Below are 23,210 nucleotides of genomic sequence, written 5' to 3'. Positions count from 1 at the left end.
AAGGTCCTGCATCAATCAGGTGCTGAAGAGCAGGAGCTCTGCCAGTGCTGGGGGCTGACTCAGAGCATCCCACTCCCCTCATCCCTTCCATGTCCCACTGCACTCAGGACAGGCACTGCACCAGGAGGTTTGTGGGATGCTCTGTAAAAGAGCCAGAGGGAAACATGGGTCAAGGAGAGGGTGGACAGTGAATTTTTGTTGTCTGTGTTTATGTATCAGAAGATTCCTGGTTGTGATTGTGAGGCAAAATTAACTAAACCAAATGCTAATAGCCATGACTGATGATAATTTGTTTCAAGGTGCTTATTCATTGATTAGAGTTCAGCACAGTGCCTGAAAAAGAGCTGGTCAGGAAGCATGAGATCACTAGCACTGTTGAAAACAGGCCAATAAGAATGAACACTGATGAATAAATATGCCACAGCCATCTTTGTGTACAAAGCAATTTTTCATACCAGTAAAGATTGTTCTGCAACATCAGATTGGTGATGGTTTTCAGATGGTTTTGAATACACATCTAAGGAAGAAAATGATCTTGAAAAACTAAGAATATACATCCTAGTCTATAAAAACAAAGATTAGTACTCACCCATGCCATCCACAGTTTACCAATTTGATTCTAACCAATTTTTGCCAACGTGTTGAACAATCTGTGACTCCCCAGCTTGGACCATTCCAGAGGATCTAGATAACTCTGTATTTAGGGGACCAGAGAGAGGTGAAAGGATTGTAGGAATGTTCCCTAAGGGACCTCACTGAGGACATGGTATCATGATGTTTTACTTTCAAAACCTACTTGGCAGTGCCATGGTTTTAATGCTTCTTGAAATGCCTCCAACAGGAGAAGTTCCAAAACACAAAAGTGCCCCAAGCACCCTGTGATGGAGCAGGGCAGCAAGCACAGCCTGGAGGCACAGGCAGTGGGAAATCAATGTAAGGAAAAAAGGATTCACTCTGAGGGTGGCCAGACCCTGAAACCCACAGAGCTCATGTTTTTTCCATCCTTCACTGCATTCAAACTACACAAGCCCTGGATCTGCTTTGGGCAGAAGGCTAGGTTACCCTTTCTTTGCTATTAGTGAACATACATTTTCTCTCCTTCCTCTTGCACAAAACCCTTGGAGACAACGATCTGCTGCTGTTTGTTTGGAGTTTGTTTCGGAGGAAAATACTCTGAAAGCCTGGAATATTTTATGTAACTTCTTTTCCCCCTACTTATGGTGGGCAACATTGTCCAAATACCATGCGCTACACGGTATTTTATGATCTCCCTTACTGTTAACTTGAGCAGGGAGAGGAGAAGGGGAAGGGGAAGAAAATGATAATCTATAGGCATCATTAACCATATAAATTACCTGTTGACCCTAAATTTAGCTTAAGATAACCTAAGATACTGTTCCAAAATAGAAAACTGTTATTAGAAATTACAGCATCACCTACAGCTGAGTTCTGCTCCACACCACGTGCCCTGTTGCCCCACAAAAGGGCTGCCAAAAGAGCTACTTTGTCTGATTTCTGGGAGAGTTTATTTTTCACATTTTTTCACATTTCAGCTTGATGCAATCCACACTGCTAACCCTATAATTACCAGAATTAAAATGTGTGCAAATGCAAATTTCTGTGATTTAGGCTTTGCAAAAGGCTCTGGTGCTCCCTGGAAAGCTCAGATCTGAAGAGTAGAGTGCTAATCAACACAGATGATGAGTTAATGGCAAAAATTTCAGCTGACAGTAACACTGAAGATGACAGGTTCTTGGGTACTTTAGAGGAGCTCTGTTGGTATCATTAAGATACAAGAATTACATGACTTTAGAAGTGGTTAAGTGGTGGTAATTATGACCTTGGTAATGGCAATCAGTCTTCCAGGGATAATGCACTCTTCACTTACAGCATTTAGGTTCTATTTACCTTTCAAAATACACTCATAAAAGAAGTAAAAACGAAAAAAAACCTGTACAATATACATTTATAGATATTTAAAATATACAATTGTATATTTACAATATACAATTACAGATAGCATACTTTATTCTTTATTTTTTACAAAAACAATTTATTTTAATGCTTGAGATTTCCCCTATGCATATGTTCTAATTTTTGGATGCATTGGCAAAATAAGTAACATTGAAATCAGGAACGAATGCAAAATATCTGTGTTTTTCACAACAATTATGACTGATTTTACTCATCATTTGGGGTATTGAGCAGATACAAAATAACTGAGGCTCTTGATAGCATGATGTGAAAAGTTTGACTTCCTCACTTCACTAGTTGGAAAAACTGAAAAAACACTGGTAGTACAATAAAGGACTTGGTAATACCACTTAATTTTGGATACTTTTCTTCATGCTCTTTGATCAAAAAATTGATCCATTTTTTGCCCATTCTTGGGGCTAGCAAACATTTTTTGGTCGTTGCTGACATAGATATGATCTCAAGTGAAAGCTTTGTTCTTGATATTCCACTGTATTCTCAGCAGTTTTCAGTATTTTTTTTCCTGGCAAATTTGAAATTCTATGTCTGAGACTTTTTACACATTCACATTTATGATCATGCACATTCTGCAGGCTCAGCAAATTATTGCTAAAGATCAATCACTGAGGCAGACACAAATCAACTAGAGAGATTGCTAGGAAATGGTTTCAGCAACAGAAGCTTCCTATATTCATCCTTCAGTGCTGTTCCCTTGTTTTCTATACTGCATAACAAAGAGGGCCCATTGGTGAGCATTTCCTTCTTAATCAACTCTCCTTTCTGAGTGACAGGTGATTTATTTCCAAATAAAATTTTATCTGCTTGGAATTTCCTTTAGTGTAAGGTTTGGCATCCCTTTATTTTCTGTTGATTTCTGACACATTTCAAAACTTTTTTTAAAAACATGGTAATCACATTTAGAAGAAGAGGATCACTCCCAATATGAAAAATCACCTTCTTCCTTCCCTACTTCTTGCTTTTTCAGCAAGTCTATTGGGTTTATCCTGTTATTCTCAAGCAAAGCTTCAGGGTTTATTTTTTTCCCCAAATCCTAGATGCCTGCAGGTCTGAGCTGAGAGAGAATTATTCTGAGTGCTCTTATTGATGCCAAGGACTAAGCAGTCACATGGCTCTGACAGGCATCGCTGCCTCTGGAATCTGTCAAAACCTGAGGTAACCCTTGGTAACCCCTCAGGAAGTTTTTCACTCTTTACTACAGTGGTTGAGCCAACAATTTGTATAATTCACAGTTGGATATTATCTCTCATCATTAGAGCTGGTCTAGAACCACTTCAGTCTCCACTGCCCTTTAACAAGATTCTTACAGCTCCTCTTAGCACTGGAGATTTGTTGGCAAGCTTATCTATCAGCAAGTTATCTAGATGCACACAAGTTTCCTGCTGTTATCACAAAGGATGTTTTTGTTCCTTTCCTTCAAACTTGGCTTCTGAATTATGAGGGAGGTGCCCCTGAGTGAAGCTGTTTATTTGTCAGATTTTCTGTGACCTGCCCACTGGAGCCAGCAGAGCTGTGGGACACCCACTGGTGTCCTTATCTCCCTCTAGAAACAGAGGCTTTTTTCTCCATTGGGCACAGCGTGGGTGTTGGTACATTAGGTTTTCTCTTTCAGAATCCATTGCACTCTCACAGTCTTGGTCCCTTCCCGTTGTGCTCCCTTTGCCCTGGCAGGGAGCAGCAGCAATCACAGTGATGATGAGCTTCTGTGTCAGCAGATGATCTCCCAGAGCAGCAGGGATCTGCTGTTCTGCCTTGCTGCAGTGTCTGGCACTTCTGTGTCTGCAGATATTGCAACACACTTACTGAGCTCTGCACTTACACTTTGTAAATACCTGTTCTTATTGGTGAGGAAGATCCATTATTCGGTCTCCTGCACTGTTGCTTAGTGATTTATTGATGTTTCTGCATTCAGTCACTGCTGTCATGGGACCACAGAATGGTTTGGGTTGGAAGGGTCCTTTAAAGCTCAGCCAGTCCACTCACCCTGCAAGGACCAGGGACATTTTCAACAGAACAACGTTGCTGGGAGCAACCTGACCTTGAGTGTTTCCAGGGATGTGTCATCCACTACATCTCTGAGCAACTGTTACAGGGTTTCACCACCCTCACTGTAAAAAAATTATATCTTTATATCAAACCTAATATATATATATATTTCTGTTATTCCTTGTCCTACCATAACAGGCTCTGCTATAAAGTCTGTCCTCATCTTTCTCACAGTCCCCTTTTAATTACTGAAAGCCCTCAATAAGGTCTCTCCAGAGGCTCCTCTTGTTCAGCCTGAACCATCACAGCTCTTTCAGATGTTTCTCATAGGAGAGGTGCTCCAAACATTTTTGTAGCCTTCCTCTGGTTCACACCAACAGGTCTACATCTCACTCATCTGGACAATTAACAAAACCAGAAGTCCTGTATTTTCCCTATAGAAGAGAAAACTGACTCATTTTGAAGAACACCAGCCAAAAAGTATCACAGTATTATTGCATTCACTGGTCATACTCAGGCTTGGAATTGCAGAATTGGGCAACTCTCAGAACTTATACCAATATTTAACATGAAACAGTGTTAGGATTTCCTATAATTGTGTGGACTCTATAGGTTTCCTTATTTGGAAGGGGATGGACAGGCTCTTTATTTTTTCCACTCTACAGAGATGACATTTACACTTTGGCAATAAAACCTGTATGAGCTGTAAAAAACGTATGGCAAGGAACATCACAACCATCATGTATTCCAGAGCAGTAATGGCAGCTAAGTACAAACAGAATTTTGACAACCAATTATTGTTTCAGGCATTGTCTTCGGGAAGATACGTCCGTGGAAACATTAACCCCTTGTTCCCTGGCTCATGGATCAAGTATAACTTGATTCTACTAAAGAGGTGAGGTTTGCAGGCTGCCATAACCTCTGCCTCCATGGATCTCCTCCTCCTCCGCAGTCACTGCAGGTCACCAGCGCGGGGTTAAGGGAGCGCTGGCTGGTTCATAGGCGGCATCCCACCCCGGGAACGCTGCATCCCGCACTGGGGCACGTTGCATCCCGCACCGAGCACTCAGCATCCCGCACCGGGACACGCTGCATCCCGCACCGGGGCATGCTGCATCCCGCACCGGGCATTCTGCATCCCACCCCGGGAACGCTGCATCCCGCACCGAGCACTCAGCGTCCCACACCGGGCATTCTGCATCCCGCACCGGGGCACGCTGCATCCCGCCTGCCTCCATCCCCCTGGCGAGGTGGGGCACGAAGCCGGTACGATGCGCGCCCCGGGATGCGGTATTCCCGGTATCCCCGGTGTCCCCAGTGTCCCCGGTGTCCCCTGTTTTCCCGGTGTTCCCAGTGCTCTCGGGACTCCTGAGCATCCCCCGCCTCGTCGGGCCGCGCACCGAGCTCCGCGGAGGGCGTGGCCAGGTGATGCCCCTCCCCCGGCCCGCGCCCATTGGTGGAAGGGCTGTGGGGCCACGCCCAGGGGCGGGGCCGGGGCGGGCGGGACGGAGCTGCCGGAGCGCGGGGCCGGGACGGAGCCGCGGCCGTGACCGGAGCCGGCACAAGGGGGACAGCGGGGACAGCGGGGACAGCGCCATGGCCCAGAAATACGACGTGGTCGTGATCGGGGCCGGCATCTCAGGTGGGTCAGGGGGGAACGGCGCGGTCCCCGTCCGGCTCCCCGGGCATCTCCCCGGTCCCCCCGGAGCGGCGCCGGGCGGGGCGCGGGGGGCGATGGAAGCGCAGGGCCGGGACCCGGGGGCTTCAGGGGCGCTCGGGGAGGGACAGGGGAAATGATCCTTGTCGTGATCTCACAAAGCGCTGCTCCTCGCCTTGCTCCGCTCTTGGTGCGGGTCGGGAGGGAGGCTGGAGGAAAAGTGACTTGGCAGTGCCCGCAGGTGGGGACCAGGCAGGGATCCGGGGATCCGGGCTGGGATTGGTGCATCCAGGCTGGGATTGGTGCAGCCCGACAAAGGTGGTGGTTTGGCGTGGTTTATTCAGGTTGCCCATGCAGCGGTGGCAGATGTTTTGTTTGGGAAACTGCTGCAGAATAAACATCTGGGAGTATCTCTAGGTTGGGTTCTGCTGCTGGGAGAAGAGCTGTTCTAGAGGCAGCCCGATTCCCCAAGTGCCATGGAGTCCTTGCACTTCACCAGGCAACACTTCCCAAAATACTCTTCAGAGCTACTTTCACACCAGCAACTGCATCATGGCCCTCCCTTATGCTTAAAAAAAACCCCGTTAATTAATTATTTTTATGTTACCTACAATGAGAATGTTGCTGTGTTGGAGAAAATTAATGTTTAGGTTGTCCCTCAGGTCAATTTTGTGTTGTCAGCTTTGGCCAGGTCTCAGTTTTCAGGCAGTCCTTACTTCACTAAGGATTCAGAAAAGGTTAGTTTTGTGACTCTGTGACTTCAGTGATATTACAGCCATTATTGGTGTGGGTAAAGTTAGGTTTTATTAATATTGAGGAGTCAGAGGCTTTCTTTTGATGTAATCTGCAGTGAGTTAATGCATAAAACAGCAAATTGTTTACGTAATTATGTTATTTCATCTACTAAAATAACAGTAATTGTTTAAATAATTATTTGTGAATATGTAAATAAGCAAATAATCTGTAGCATCATTAAACAGACAGGAAGAGTGTGGATCTAGATTTCCTTGCTTTTTAGTTTTACCAGATGTCTGGTAATTTTCCTGCTAGAATGAGACATTTGGTCTTCATCCTTAGGGTTCCTGTAATGCACAGAGTGTCCTTAGGGAATTGCCACCCATTCTGTGTGCAGCTGATGGTGACATCCTCTTCATATGGTTTTTAGAGCTGTGACAAGCTCTTGTTCCCTTCAGGGTGCCTCGTTCCTCCAGGTCCCCAACCTGTGGCAGTGTTTCAGAAAATGCTTTGAGCATTTCTATGTCGTGTCTTGCCTCACTCCTACAAAAACACTGAGTTACTTTGTAACACCTGTGCCTTGGACTAAAGCCTGGTGTGGGGATTGAAATGGAGCCAAGCAGAAAATTTCAGGGTGCTCACAGTTCCTGAAAAATTGTGGGTGGCATGAGGAAGACAAATAAACATGTCACAGCACTCCTGGGGTACAGGAACACTTTTCATGCCAATGGAAACCCCATGCCAGTGGCATAGACATTGGTGTCTGCCTGTTAGGAATTAGAACAGGCATCATTTTAAGAAAGCAGCCATTGAAAAATAGACAATAAATGCCTTATTTATTAATTAATCCATTTTTACTTTACACTGCCATTCATAGCTGGGGGATTAAACTCTGATCAGCCTCTGGTCTGTTTTGCTTTTCTCACAGCTTCTCTGTTACTACCATTCCTGCACCAATATGCTTACACCTCAGTTCTGCAAGAGGTTAGACAGTGCTGCTTTCTGGTCTTAAAAACAAAAAAAAAGATAAAGTAATCTGTATCTAGAGTTCTGCTTCTGGTGAAATACATAGTAAGTCATGCTCCAGTATGGACAGGATTTCCCCTCCATCTCTCTGATTCCAGTGTTGACTTGCTGAAATTGAATTTGCAGTTCACTCATCTGGTGAGATTTCTGTCTCCTCTCTTTCCATTGTATTTTAAATACTACCTGGTGCTTGCAGGAAGGGGTAGGAAACTCTGAGATAAAATAATTCTTTATTGCAAATACATGAAATCTGTATGAGGTATAAGCAAAATGCTTGTTCTATTAGGTGTGAACTTCCCAGCAGTGATGCTGTGGCTTTTAAAACTACTTGCCCAGTATTTGTGAAATGAAGCTCAAACCCTGACAGGCAGCTCTGGGGTTGTATACTTCTCAAAGCAAAGCATGGTCCTGAGAGGCAATTTCTGAGCAGTGAGTTTCTGAACATGTTTTGCTCATCCCTGCTCCTGGCCTCTGCATGCACATCACAATGTGCCCATTCCAGGGACACAGAATCCCCTCTGCCTGTAGGGAGCTGCAGGCTGGGGATGGAGGGAGCTTCTGCAAAGGGTGGTGTGGAGAGAAAAACTGGATTTCTTCTTTTGGAAGAAATCTCTGCTTGGGTGGCTTCTACCTCTGGGATTTTCCTGCTGTACCCCATGGAATCTCCCTTAAAGTGTTCAGGCTGCATTAGCAAGTGCCTTTGCACCCTGCAGAGAGGGAGCTGCAGAGGCTGGGATAGATTCCTCTTTCCACTTGGGCTTGCGTGTTAAAAATGTGGATAGTGGCCAGTAAAAGCCTCAGGCACATGTTTGTGTCACTCTTAATAGATTATGTCCCCTGTAATACAGTTAATATTGATTACAGCATTTTATACCCAAGCATATTAAATAAATGGTGCCCGAAGTTAAAGACTTTCCTCATACCCACAGGGAGTTTTTATTTATATGGCTCAAATATTGCTCCCATTTTCTATTTATAGGGTTTTCTGCTGAACTGAAGAGTGCTGTTCTGGATTGATTTTGACATGATTGATTTTACTTGATTGTGTGTTTGTTGAAACCCAGCAAGCTGATGGCAGAAAATGGTGTAAGGAGGGTCTGGGTGGTCAGTCACTCCTCAGGCACTGCTCATTAGCAGCTGGACAGCATTAAGTGCTCAGAGTTTTGACAGAAACCTCAGATATTCAGTTTGTCAGATCTGAGAATGACTTCTGTGACCTGTAATTTCTCAAAACTTTCTAACTGACCTTATTGGGCCATATTTTCATATGGATAACAAAATGTGCCATGTTGACTCCAAGGTTACCTCCCTGCCAAATTTCAAGTTGCTGCTGCGACTTCCAAAAAATAGGCATTAAAAAAAGGCATGATTTTTCAAAATCAAAGAATATGTTTTCCCTAGACATTTAGAAATAGACAGTCAGTTTTGACCAAGATTTTCCAGCAGAAAAGAATCACAAAAAAGCACACCCTGAAAAAACTCACCCTGAAAATTCAAGCTTAAATAGTTCCACATTTGGAAAAAAAAAAAAAGAATGTAAGCAAAATATCTTAACTTTTTTTCATGGGAATATATTCATGTGCCAGCCTCAACTCGTGTGGAAGCCAAGTTTATCAGAAGATTGCATGGAGAATTAATAATGTTTGTCTACATAATGCAAACCAGAGAGACAGCAGATATGAAGAAGTATGTCCAGAAGCAGAGAAGTCCAAAAAATCTTGTATGCAAGTATGGTTTGGAAGAAATTTCAGCACATTGTGTTACAAATATAAAACACAAGAGAAAACCAGTCATAATTGAATCTTCCACTTAAGACTATAATTTGCTGACATGGTTAGTTTTTGTTTCCACAGAGAAAGATGTTTGTTTTTATCTAGGAAAGAGGAGATTGCGTGGTTCTACAAAATCGAAGCTGAGATTTATTTCCCAGCCATGTGCAGGAAACAGCACTGTCTTCTGCTGCACTTATGGAGGATTCCAAGGCCCACAAACTGTAGGAAAAGCTGGGATGTAAAAATAGTAGTGATTAGCCATTATATAGAAATAAAACATATGATATATTATTAAGACATTTTTGTTTTTCTCTCTGCGGGAAAGCACTCTGTGTTGGCATCTCCAGCTCCACAGTGTGTGACTGACAGCCTCACCCCTCGAGCTACCTACGCCTTGGCTTTGGGCTCTGAGTGAGAGACTGAATAATGAGCAAATGCAGATTTTCCTTCTTGCCATCCTGGCAGCACAACTTCTGTTGTACACTGCCCTGTTTGTTTTGACAGCACGCCAAGCTGCTGGTGGGTGGTGGTGTCAGATAAACTGTCAAACACACACAGTTGTTGGTGTGAGATAGAATTGCTCTGACCTGTGGAAATCTGGAGTAGTTTTCAATAATTTTTTTCCCCCTGCTGTTACTTCTGTATTTACCTGGGATTTGACCTATAGGAATGTAATATTTGATTCATAAAATGTATTCTCTGATTATCACTTTGCATTTGCCCTGTGCTGGGTTCCGGCTACCTGGCTCCTTCCTTCATTCTTTCTGGAGCCAAGCAGAAAGCTGATAATGTTGTCATTTCATAGCAGAGATTCCTAAAGACCATTTTTGGGGATGCAGAAATAAATAAGAATGTTTCATAGAGCTCTGAGTTCCCAATGTACTCCTAGCAAGCTGGCTGTCTTTATGACAAAAATTTACAGCAGGAACAAAAGTCCCAGAATTCCATACAAAGTGTAGTGGATGCTTTATACAGTAATTGCAAATGAGCAGAAGTACCAATTTCCATTTGCCTCCTTCTTCATAATGTGTTCTGCTGGTTTGCTGTTGAAATCCTATGAGTATTATTTGCCTCAGCAAGCAAAAGAAATAGCCAAGTAGTTAGGACAGACCCCTAAAAATACCCTAACATAACAAAACCAGGCATGGGATAGGCATTATGTCTTTTCTGAGAATATCAGCACTGATGTTATTGGTATTTGTGGTGATGACATTGATCATAAATTAGCAGCAACATTTTTTTACATTCTTTTTTAGTTGAAAGTCACCATTTAGGTGGCAGGAATTTATTCTGGACAGCACTGACCAAAAAAATTGTCAATAACATGTGTAATTACCTTGGTTGTTTCCATTACTAGGTGGGATCAAACTTTCATTATTTTAATGTGTAAATGGAGGAAAGATACCTCATTTCCAACCCTGTGCCTATATTCATTAACTTTTTTCTGCCTTTGTTTTGGGGGAGGGCATTACTTTGGGGGAGGAAAGTTTACTGCAAGAAGCTGTGGACATGAAAAATCCCAGTGGGTGTGTGTGGAGTGATTTCATCCTTGGAATAGAATTCCCTCTTCCTGCCCACTGCATTTCTGCTAACATTGTCCATGAGAAAGTGTTTTTGTGCCTTTCAGAACAAGGCTTGCATCTGTAGGAAGCATTTAGACAGTGAAGCCATTGAGGCCAGTAAGTGGTTTGGTCTCATTTGGACAATGCACTTTGTAGTAGAAAATATTTATTCTCTTTTGGTTAAGATCTTTGCTGAATCAAGTGGATTTTTTTTCCTAGAAGGGAAAAAATACTGATGAAAATGAGATTAAATAGATTTACCTGAAAAGGACAAAATAAAGAGATTAACTCAATCTCTCTCCAGTGTCAAAGATTCTACAAGAAGACACATGAAAGAAAGTATGGCAAGATAAAACATGGTTTCTGACAAGCAGAAAATTAGTGATGTTATGGTATTAGGCAACACTGAAGTAGAAATAAATGTAGACTTGTGATCCACACTCTGCATTTTTGCTCTTTTGTGAGGATTTAAGATGCTGTTACTGAATTAATAGCATTGTTGGCTTGGGGTCTTTTTATATTTTCAGTGGCAATTTAAAATCTTCAAATCCTTAGTCAGTGAAAAGAAAGTTTTTTCATTCTCAGCTTTCTGTGTGTTGTTGCCCATTAGTGGCTTCTCTGGTCAATCTGATGTAACTGAGCACATTTTAATTGTACTTTAAAACTTAAAAAAATGCTATGATGTACACAAAAATTCCAATCAAAGGGTAATCAAGGTTGCAGGAGAAGAATAAAGAGGTGAGGAAGGGAGATTTTAGCCTATGGTAATGGCAGACATGTTTTGCATCTCTCATTGACAGGTTCATTTTTACTTGCCAAAGGGATTTCTAGCTCGAAAAATGAGAGCTGATTTTAAGGTGGTCATTGCCAGGTTTAATTACTCAGTTGTGTTTAGAAAAAGTTAGGGTTTCCATCAATGAAACAGTAAAAATAATCACAGCATTAGGATGCCATTACATTGGAACTTTAATAATGAAATATTGCCAATTCTCTTATTTTACTGATGTGTATTAGAAAAAATGAGCAAAAAGTCTTAAAATTATTTCCCCACTCAAGATCAGAAAAATGCAGGGATTTTACAAGAAGATTTTCCCCCTTTTTGCTCAATTAAATCTTGCTAGAACACTACAGTAATGAGTTAATAATCTTTCTCACAATGTGGCTATCCCATGCTCTGCACAGTAGGTTGGATTAATGAGGATTTTATGAAGGAATGTTCTGTATTTACAGAGCCTAAATTTTGAAAACTAGAACTCTATACTGCTAGTATATAGTCTATACTGTTAGTATACAAACCCTAGGATATTCCCAATAAAGTAACTTTTTAAAAACTCTCACTGTTTGTGCTGTTGGAATCATCTCTGCTCATATGCTCTGTATCAACCCCAGTATTGAGGCAACTTGGAATTATTTTCGTAAGTCTACACTTTTAAACACTTCCCTACAAAGCAGGGAACCATTTTCCACATTACAGGACTCCTCTGGAATCAGGTTCAGGTCTCTTAAGTCCCAGTGTTGTTCACTACCTATGGAGTTGAACTTTTCTTTCCTGTGAAGTAGAGATGGGCTTTGTTGTATTACAAAATTCAGTATTGTTCAGTCCTTATGTTTCAGTCCTGGGGTGTGTCTTGTATTCTGCAGGTTGGCATCAATTCATCTTAGTGTTTATTTTTTTTAAACTGTATATCCAGTGTTTTGATGCACTTCAAAGGGCTTTGCTCGTGGTAGCATTATGACAATTTTCTGCATGAAAGCAGCCACAGTATGATCTGTAGCAGCAGCAATTCTGAGTCCTTAATAGCACTGCAGAATCAATAGGAACAGAGCTTTCCTGCCTGGCATCTTCAGAGGAGGGGAGCTGCTTGTGAGATTTCCATAGAAACCCTTGTGGAGGATGTCTGGTCTTGTTTGTTCTCATTTCACAATAAGTGAATTTCCAGAGCAGAATGAGCTGTGGTTTTGGCAGGCTCCTCCTGTCTTGCTGAGGCAAGCGGTGTATTTCTAATTCTTGGAATTAGGAGATATCTGGAAGGAGTTTGCTCAGTGATTTGGGGTGGTTTCCAGCTTTATCTCAGGGCTGCACTTGGGGGGGGTGGAGGTGGCACAGCCACAGGCTGAGCTGTGACAGGGGTGTCTGCCCAGAGGCACAGCAGCAGACACTGCAGTGCTGGCGCTGCCTGCTCTGAGCACTGAGCCCAGTTTGGCCTGGAATAATGTGCCTGTGAGGAATGGTTTGCATTGGAAGGGACCTTAAAGCCCATCTCTTTCCACCCCTTGCCATGGGCAGGGACACCTCCCACTAGACCAGGTTGCTCAGAGCCCCATCCAGCCTGGCCTGGAGCACTTCCAGGGATGGGGCATCCACAGCTTCTTCCCTGCTCCTTGGGAGTTGCTGAAGTTCATGATGTCCTCTGGGATGGAGATGGTGTAGAGGAAGTGGGAGGATAGCTCCATGCAGCCTGAGGGGAGCTGAGCAGGCAGGGATAAGGCAAGGAGCAGGAAAAGAGAAGGTCTCATTCCTTCCTCTCATTCTTATCCCATCAATCAATCACTCTCTGGTGTGCAGTCCTGTCCAGGATACTGGAACAGCAACAAAAGTCTTGAAAACTCAAGTTATGGAGAAGATGAAGGATAAATATGCACTCAATTTAGAGGTTGTGTATAAAAAGCACAGAGGCTTCATGACCTGTGGGGTGCTTCAGATGAACCTGTGGAAACACCTGGACCTGGTGCACTTGAGTCTGACCAGGATGAAGCTGAGGAGGTGGGTCCAACAGAGACAGAGGTGGAGATGCTGTGTGTGGGTGTTGTTCCTAGCCTTCTGTTTTGAGAGAAAATAGTTTCCATGCTTAGAGCAAGTAAATGTGTAGTAGTAATCTTAAATAAACATATTTTGTATTGTTTATACTTGTGAGTCATGCCCTCTCCCAGTTCCCAGTAAGGCATTTCTGTCTCAATTTATTTCTTGCTGTTTCCCAGTTTATGAAACTTTTCTCAGATGACCATTAACAGTAATGAAACTTAACCACCTGTGAGTCTGGAGAACAAGTGCAATTTAACAGGCAAACAGGTTAGAGAACCTCAGTCACATTACAGCATGTTCTTCATCCCTTAGCAGCCCTTCTTTATTTGGATACATCCCATAATTAAGCTGTAATCCAGTAGTGAGCTTAACTTCCAACTCAGTCCAGTGTGACCATTATTCTTCCTAAACAACTGTGGCAGGAATGGAGCAGTTGTATTCAGCATGAAATTATGGTCTTAGGCACCAAAGATTGCATTTAATTTTTTTTTTCATACCTAGGACAGATTTCTTTTGGCTTCATGGTCAATTCTTTCAAGGGATGTATATCTCTAGTAAACTTTCTTACAAAAGAATTATCCACTCATGTGTGAGTGTCCAGTGGTATTTATAGAGAATAGAGAATTCAGCCTTTTATTTTGTACATGTAGGATATCCACGATGGTATGACAAAATCTTCTGTATTTCTTGAAATCTCATTTTTCTGCTTATAAAAAATATGTATTTGTGAGAAAATATTGCATTTTGTGGTTTCAACATCATGGATTTGTGTCTTCTACATTTATGTTGGGGAGAGAGAGAAACTATCACTCAATGGATTAAAGAATTAGCTAGAAAAAAATTATTTCTAAAGTTACATGGAGGAAAAAAATTTATCACTGAAATAAATTAGATCAATTTGTAATATATCCACTCCGCTGAAAAATTGCTTGCAATTAAAAAACTTAGAATATTAACTAGATGGAAGAATTAGGTATACTTCTGCTCCAGCAGCAATCTGAAGAATATGGTGTAAGGGTGTAAAATTACTTTTAGATGAGTGTGAAAAATATATATATAATTTTTGCCTATGTAAGACATTTGAACTTCCTCAGTTCTGGTTTCCAGTGAATGGTGTCCCACTTTGCATTAACTATTCTATGCACAGGAGTTTATGGTCAATTCTGCATTGCCTTAGAATAAAGGAGTACATTTAACTCTTCCCAGAATGATTCCTCTCCCCTGGTCTTTCCAGACATGCCTTCTTTGTAAGGCTCACAAAAAGTTGATTTTAATCACATTTCAAGGTAGTGTAATAAACATGAGGGTAATATGGTTACTCCTGCCTGCAGGATATCTTGGAAGTGCTGATCAATAGGGCTGCCTTTCGTGTACTTAAGGAGGGGAAACAACTCCCAAGAAACAATGCTTCAGTGCCAAATTGGCCTGCAGGGCAGGGGCATAATCTGATTTCTCCAACTCATGATTGCTTTTTACAATTTCAGCTCCCATCTGTCAGGAGCAGAGAGGTCTCCTGTCCTATTGAATTTTCAGTTGTCTCTAGTGGCTCCATCACAAAGTCCCATAATTAGATGATTTTTGCTGAGACCATAATTCCACTTATAAAGTATCTACATGCAGCCTGTTTGATTGTCATGGTCAAACTCCATTGCTGAAAATGAATCCTGACAGTGAAGCAGACTTTCCTTCTGCATGTGAATGAGGCCAAGGGACAGCAGAGGAGCAGAGTTGATGTGGCAGAGGAGCATTTTTGATGTCACTGCAGCACTGCAAGGCCCCCAAGCTGGGTGCTGCCTTTCCATAGGCTGCACAAATGGAGAGTAGGATGTGTGTCTGTCTCTTAATAATCGAAGTTTTGCTGCTTTTAAAAGGCCAAAATGCCAATCCAAGTAGGAAGCTTCAGTCTGTCAGTGGTTATAACATGCAACTAAGCAGCAGCCACATGATTTCTGTGGTGAGATACCATGCAAAGCTCCTAGCTTCTCTCAGGGATTTTTGAGAGCAATCCATTGAAATCTCTGACCTTGAAGCTTTGGTTCAGTTTTTGACCATGAATGTGGCTGATTGCTGCCACTGTCTTTAATGCACTTTCTCCTTTTTTTTTGCCAGGTTTGTCAGCTGCCAAATTGCTGTCTGAGGCTGGGGTCAGCGTGGTGGTCCTTGAGGCCCGGGACAGAGTGGGAGGAAGGACATTCACTATCAGGGTAAGTGCTTCATGAGGTGTGAACTCCCTTTTGTGCTGGTCTACAATGGGACAGATGTCACTCCTGTTATTTTGACCCAGGGAACTGCAATTATTTTGGTCCAGGGAACTACAGCTTCAGCTCAATCCCTCAGAAGGTGACAGAGCTAATCCAAAAGCCACCAGTCAGCATGTGTTCACCAAGGATCCCTGCTTGGCCATCCTGACAGCCTTCTAAGGTGCAGTGACTGGCTTAGTAGATGAGGGAAAAATGAATATTGTCTACCTAGTCTTCAATAATGTGTTGAAAACAATAATCTGGGACCAAGAGTGTCAGAGCATTTCCCCTCTTTTTCCCATCTCCCTTTGCATACTGTAACAGGCATGATAACTTAGAGCCCTATAAAAAGCAGCCTGAGCAGGACCAGACATCATTATGGCTCAGACATATGTTTGAAAATGTCTTAAAATTATCTGAAATAACACTCTTGCTTCTAAAAATGAAATGCATCTTGATTTCCATTAGGAAAAAAAGAAAAGAAATGAAGAGTCACTTGTGACACAGGTTAATGTAATACAGACATTACCTCTGCTTCCCACCCTGGAACTGAGGAGGGAGTAAATGATGTCAGGTGCCATTGCTGGGGAACCAGAGATAAACAGTGGTGTTCCAGCAGAAATCATTGTGTGTGAACCATGGAGCATAAACACCATCCTTCAGTGACACTGAGAGCGCCAGGCTGAAAATCCTCACTATAAACAGTGTTCAAGAGTTCCTGTCTTGGGAGATCAGCCTGCTGTGACAGTGTGCATCCCTGAAACCTTCTGCTTTCCTCCCACTTCCCAAGTGAGTGGGGTGCTGGTCTGAGGGATGCATGGAGCACCTTTCATGTCAGGCATGGCTGGGGATCCCTGTCCCATCAGCAGCTGGCTGGAGCCAAGAGAAAGGAGAATAATCTCCTGGAAAACTGCAGTGCAGTGCTCAGCACCTGCAGCACTAAGTCTAAGCAAGTATCTAGAGAGAGAAAACAAGCCTTGGTGCTGGAGGTGGTTTCAGCTGCAGAAATGTTTTGCAATGACAAGAAAATTAATGTGAATTTCTTGAACATCTCCAGGGGTGGTGACTCCACCCCCTCCCTGTGCAGCCCATTTCCATGCTCAACAACCTTTCCCATTAACAAATCCATTCAGTATGGAATATTCTTTCTGCTTTTAGATGTTTGTATTGAGGAGCTTCCTGCACAGCTTCTGATTCCTGTATTCTTTGTTCCCAGAATGATAAAGTGAATTATGTAGATGTTGGTGGATCTTATGTAGGACCTACCCAAAACCGGATTCTGCGACTGGCAAAAGAGCTGGGGGTGGAGAACTATAAAGTGTATGTTGAGGGCCATATGTTCCATCACAAAGGGGTAAGTATTGCATATTGTAGATATTGTAAGTATATTGTAACTCCGTGCTGAGGTACCCAAAGGTGGCACTGAAACTTGGAAATTGCTGACAGTTATCAAAAGGGTTTCATCTAAAATTCACCCTTAGTAATCCAGACAGCACCTGCTTGAAGTGTTGTTATTCTGTTTTAATTTGTTGGGAGTGTGACAAATGGTTCTTATTTTCTTTTTAAAAGTGTTCAAAAATGCAGCTGACAGCAGCTAAAAAACCTGGGATGCATTTGGCACATTGTCTTTGAACATACCCTCCAAAGGGGTTTTGCTTGAAATCCAGGAAATACTTGTTCAGAAATAAAAGCCAAATTTAAATTAAAAAAAAAAAAAAGAATAGTATTGATGGATAGTATTGAAAGAGGATACTGGACAACAGTATTATGGAACCAGCCTGGGAGTAGGATAATGTATTTTGCTCACATGACTGGATTCACATGAGATCTTTCCCAGCCCCACAGAGTGGGATCAATCTCACAAAAGGGTGTTAGGAAGTTAATCATCCAATCTGAGACTCTGAGCTTCCCTCTCTAGATAATGGTGCCACACAAGCCCTTCCCAAGAGTCACCAAAATGTCACCTCTGAGGTGTGGGGCAGCAGGAGTCCAGGTGGCCACTCTTGAGCAAGTCCTGGTGTGGTTGAAGTGAACAGGAATGAAACTCAGAGCAGATTTCCAGCCCAGATCTTTAGTCCACTGATTTTTTTTGCACAGGTCCTACCCAGGACCTGCTGCCAAAACCAGTGCAGGGTGAGAGCAGCAGGGAGAAGGACAAAGAAAAGCCTAAGATTCATAGGAGTGAGATGTGACTGTCTAAGATTCATAGGTGTGAGATGTGGCTGTCTGTATCCATAACACAAAGTATTATTTTAATTTGCAAAGACCACCACTTTCAATTTTTTAAAGAATATTCTCTAGTTTTAGCACTTGGCAGACTCTGGCAGAACCAGACTTTTGAAGCCTGTGTGAGTTACAGTTGACATACTTGATATGGACAAGCCATCCTGTGTGATGGATCTTTAATTGGTTTCATTTCTATTACCTTCCCAATTTTTTCCCTAAGAATTAGAGCAATGTGTTCACACTGCAAAGTTTTACCATCTGGTTCTGCAAGCACTCCTTATTGGGCAGATTGATGCCATGCTCATAAAACAGGCACATCTTAAATAATTGCTCAGCCACTCCATAATGCTGAAAAACTTACTTTTCACTCCCTCATGCAAAATTGATGTAATTCTACAGCAAGAGGGATGGGCTGGTTTGTACCAGCAGAATGTTTGTCCCACTCTAATTTAAGCTCAGGCATGAATATCTCAGCATCCTAAAAGGCACTTATCTTCTTTATGTTAAATAAAAGGCTCTAATGGGTCACATTACTTCAAGCCCTTAATCCATTTTGACACCAAAGCTGCAGCTTTTTATTGTCCCACATTGCATTATGCACGTCTCTGCTAATGACCATGTAATTTTGTATGTTTTCTTTGAAGTGAAAGCATATTTCTAAGCAAGAGGCAGCATTATGAGCTATTCAGCTGGATCACAGGCTGTGGATCAATTCTGGATTTGGCATCGTGGTCCTGCTGAGCTAATCAGGGTCCCAAGGGAGCTGTAATTGTTGGACCAGGGTGACATCAAAGGGGCTTTAAGGTATCCCAGATTTAAGCACTGGATGAATAATAATGATGCCTTCCTCCTTTCTCCCACATCCTCTTCCCATGAATTGTAGCCCTTTATTTTTCTTTTCCTAAGATTTTGCACAGCTTTTTCTCTTTTCTTTTTCCTTGAGACATTGTGCAGTCAGCATGCCCTTTGATTTGGGGATGTGTTGCTGAACCCTCTCTCATATCCCACTTCTAAAAGAAGCTTTTTAAGCTCCATCTGTGCAGTCCTGGCTGTTGGCTGGGCTGCTCAGTGCCCAGGGCTCTTTCACCTGCCTCTCTTTTACCTGCCTGCTGCACACTGTTGCCAGGCTGGATGCTGAGGTGCAGGTAGGGTTTGTGGTCTCCCAGCTGCAGATGCACCCCTCACATTCATTAAAGATGCTCCAGGAACACAAGCACAAATCACACAATACCACACAGTACCAAGTGGTATTTCCTAGATGGCAGAAAGCGTTAGCAAAGAGATTATTTGATATTAAAGGATCATATCAAACAGAAATTAAATATTAATCTGAAATATGGATGTTTTCAGCTTCTTGGCCTGATGCACCGTCAGCCATGGGCCACCTGCAGACCTTGAAAGTCTGATTAAATCTTCTCCCCTTGTGTCTCAGCTTTCTGGTGCTTGTCTGGTGGCTGTCCAGGAGTGTGGAGCCAGGGCCAGACAGGAAGGTCTCCTCCCAAGAGCTTTCTCCAGAGCCTGCAGTGTTGTGTGGCTTTGTCAGAGGGGAGAGGAAGTTTTGAGCAATGACTAAGCACAGCTTTAGCTGTGTTTGTGACATCTGTATGTAATCTCCAGCACCCTTGGATTAAGAGATTTTTGGTCTTCTCTTCACCTTAACAATCAGTTCAGCTTGGCTTTTTCTGAAGATTTCCAGGATACTGCTTGGATTGAGCTGGGAGAAAGTGGGAAAATTACTTATTTGAGCAGAGGAAGCAGCCAAGAGAAAGTGAAAATCCCCAGAGGGATTTAATGAGCTCCTTTGCTCTGACAGGAATTTTTCCCATATCTCTGTGGAAAAATTCCAGATACTGCAAGCTTTAATAGCCAAGTTGCTTCATTGGTGCAGGTTTCCTTTGTAGTTACAGTTTCTTTGAAAATCCAAATATGTAACTATTATTATTATTATTATTATTATTATTATTATTATTATTATTATTATTAATTTATGTATTTATTTATTTTGCATCAGTTAGCATGGTAACATGGACACCTTTAATGTCAGTCAGGAATTTTTTTTGGTATCGTGTCCTTGTAAATCTGTAACTTTAAAACTTAAGTGTTTGTTATGAGCCCTCTTTCTAGCTAAATCCAGATGTGCTGGGTTCTCCCTTCCCTGAGCTGGCAGACAGCTTTTTGTTTTAACAGAGGTCCTTGAAGCTCTGTTTTCACCTTTTTTGGAAGAAGACCCTAGAAAGTAAGGCATTGGGCCTTGGTGTGGTATTAACCTTCTCTATAACTGCACTCCTCCAATATCTGGCAGCAGCACACACCCCAGAATATATAATATTACTTAACAAAGAATTATGATTTTCAGAGGGTGGAACACTTAATAAAATATGAGGATTTCCCTACAGTGCCTCAGATCAGCCCTGTAGTCTCTCTTTCCTTCCCCCTGCCTTTAGATGAAGAGCTCAGGGTGCAGTAGTGGCTCTGTGACTGAGACTGTGCCCATCACCCCAAACCTGCTGTTCAGACAGGGATCAGACAGCCCCAGGCCCAGCTCTGCTCCCAGGGCCAGACCTGCTGGAGGGGAGGATTGTCACCTGAGGGGTCACACCTTGGGGAGCTGCTGCTCTGTGCTGGCCACAGCCCCAGGCAATCACAGCCCCCGCTCTGGGGCGTGGGGGATGCTCCTCCTGTGCTTCCTGATGTGTGCCCTGCCCCTGGCACAGCAGTCAGAGACAGACTTGCCTTTCTCTTGGTCTGGCAAAATTGTCTGCTCCTCTGGCACAATTTGAAACTTGGGGTGGTGTCACAGCTTAGGGTTAATTCCTGTAGTTTTGGCTACAAGCCCAGCATAGCCCTGGGCAGGGAAGGGACCTTGCAGAGCTCATCTCTCACTGCCTGCTTTCTAACCACTGAGGGAAGGTGCTTAAGGATCTTGTTTCCTTTGGATTGGTGTGGGGTAACTAATCCAAGCAGGCAGCAGGACTCAGATCTGAGGCCTGCAGGAAACCACTTGACATAGCAGGAAATGAACAAAAAAGAGTTAGATAAACTCTGTGGGTCAGTCAGGCAGCCATGTGTTAGCACAGGAGCTAAGCCAGCAGGTTATTTGCTTTGCAGTTAAGAAAACAGTGGTTCTGAAAATAATACATCCAGAACACTATAAACTTGTTTAAAAATGGAATATTGCAAGACCTCCCCTGTTTGCAGTGAGCTCCTCTGTGAAACTTGCAGTCAAAGCTCTCCTGCCTAGCAGGGAGACAATATTAAAATCAAGTTAATAACCAGCCCAGCTCACTGGGGCTGGATTTATTCCCTGCTGTGGAGATACTTGTGCCAGAGAGAAAGTTGGAGAACTGATGTGTCTGAAGCTGTTGGGAAATGGGAATTTCTTGCCTGGAATTTGCTAGAGTTGGCTTTCCTCTGATCCCATCTCTGATGGGTACAGCCCCACCACACAAGGGTCACTGTGTCTGGGAACTATTTCAGCTTCTCTGACTTCAGTCTTAGCCTCTTCCAGGTCTATTAGCACTGTTGTACTTTTCCAGCTTTTCTTGCCATTCTTCTTCTCCAGTCTTACTGAAGTTGTGGGGGTTTTGCATGCAGGAGAGAGCAACAAGTAACAGAACTTTAGACTTTTTAAATTAAAAGTTGGCATTTCATAGTTCTCAGAGAATAAAACATGTATTCCCATTGATCTCCTTGGGCCATGCCATTGACCAAAGGTGTTTTAAGCTAAGTAAGCTAAGGATAGGAGAGCTGTTTGCAAGGTACATCACTCTGTACAAGCACAGCCACTCATCAGAAAGAGTTTTGGAAAGAGATTTTCACTGAACAATGTAAAACTGGGAACTTTTTGCTGCTACTCCTGATTGGACACAAGTTTATTTTTCCCCTTTGCCCCCCTGCAGTACCAACAGGACAGAAGGGCAGGAATAACTTCTCCTCACCCTGGTTTGGATGACCTGGCAGCAGTGCTGCACCCCACCTCTGCTGAAGGGCAGAATTATTGGGGTTAAAGCATGTCAAGGAAGGAATGTGGATGGCACCTGTGTTCCCAACCAGAATAAAAAGACTAGCAATAAATGAATTTTGAGAAGCGGTGTTTGATGATCTTTTAGAAAAGCAAAATGTTGTGCAATAAGAATAAAATTATTATTAGGGTGTTACTGCTTGGAATCAGTATTTCCTAGTTTGATACAGCTTCAGTTTATGGCAGTAAAAGCTGTAGGATGCAGGATATCCCTTTGCATGCCCTCTTTTCTGTGGCTGAACACAGTGCTGCAGCCTGGCCCTGGGAAATTGTCCTCAAGGGAAAGGAGGAGCCAGTGTCATTTGGAGGATTCCCTGCTGGGAGCTCACAGGAGCATTTACTCTGCTCTTGCCATGGCAGAAATATTTTGCATGCAGGTGTGCACCTGGAGAAGGCTGGAGCAGCATCCCCCCTGCCACCTTCCTTCAGTGTAAGTCTGAAAAAGAACAAAATAGGCATAAAAGAGAGAAAAAAAGTATGTGGCATTCACATTCTCTGAAAAAATCCCCTCGCCCAGGATTTTTCTCCTGGGAAGCTGAGAAGCCTCAGAGAAAAGGAAAACAATTCTTATCTCATTGGCTTCTCCTGTGTTGTGCTCACATGTGGAATGTGTTTGGATGTTTTTTACCCACAGGTGATTGTTTCATTGGGTTCTGGTGTGAGTTGTTTTCACTCTTTGGCCAATCAGGGTCAAGCTGTGTTGAGACTCTGGAAAGAGTCACGAGTTTTCATTATTAGCTTTTTAGCATTCTGTAAGTATCCTTTCTGTAATCTTTAGTATAGTATAGTATTCTTTAATATAATATAGCATAATAAAGTAATAAATTAGCCTTCTGAGAACATGGAGTCAGATGCATCATTCCTCCCTGCCATGGGGGTCCCTGCAAATACAATAATGGTACACAAGATTGAGGTTACATACCCAGAAATGCAGAACCACTTCCGGTTGACTTGAAAGCACAACATCTGCTGAAACTTAAAAAAAAAAAACCTTAAAACATTAAACTTGAGGGTCTCAGGCTGAACTAATTGCTGAGATGACCAGCTGGTGCTTTGCTTGGCCCAGAGCAGAAATTGCTGAGTCTGGATGGAACAGGAGAGTGGCTTTGCTGCTGCCCTCACTGAAGATGGTGAGGAGGAGCAGCACAGAGGGACCTGGGCACTGCTGGAGCCCTGCTCTGAGGAGACAG

The 23,210-nt window shown here is 42.9% G+C and overlaps 1 protein-coding gene across 1 annotated transcript in view; it reads left to right on the top strand.

Moving 5' to 3' along the window:
* The first annotated feature begins 5,475 nt into the window (after window positions 1-5,475).
* LOC139591566 (amine oxidase [flavin-containing] A-like) overlaps window positions 5,476-23,210 on the top strand; it is a 36,649-nt gene continuing 18,914 nt past the window's right edge. The window contains exons 1-3 of the mRNA XM_071430264.1: window positions 5,476-5,620; window positions 15,643-15,737; window positions 16,990-17,127. Of these exons, the coding sequence (XP_071286365.1) occupies window positions 5,575-5,620; window positions 15,643-15,737; window positions 16,990-17,127 (279 nt within the window). The 5' untranslated portion in view covers window positions 5,476-5,574. The remainder of the gene's footprint in view (window positions 5,621-15,642; window positions 15,738-16,989; window positions 17,128-23,210) is intronic.

The sequence above is a fragment of the Agelaius tricolor genome, unplaced genomic scaffold (genome assembly GCF_023055355.1).
Source record: "Agelaius tricolor isolate 1412-34295 unplaced genomic scaffold, bAgeTri1.0.p SCAF_7, whole genome shotgun sequence".
NCBI lineage: Eukaryota > Metazoa > Chordata > Aves > Passeriformes > Icteridae > Agelaius > Agelaius tricolor.
Note: the sequence above shows the minus strand (reverse complement) of the source record. Positions and strands in the feature narration are given on the sequence as shown.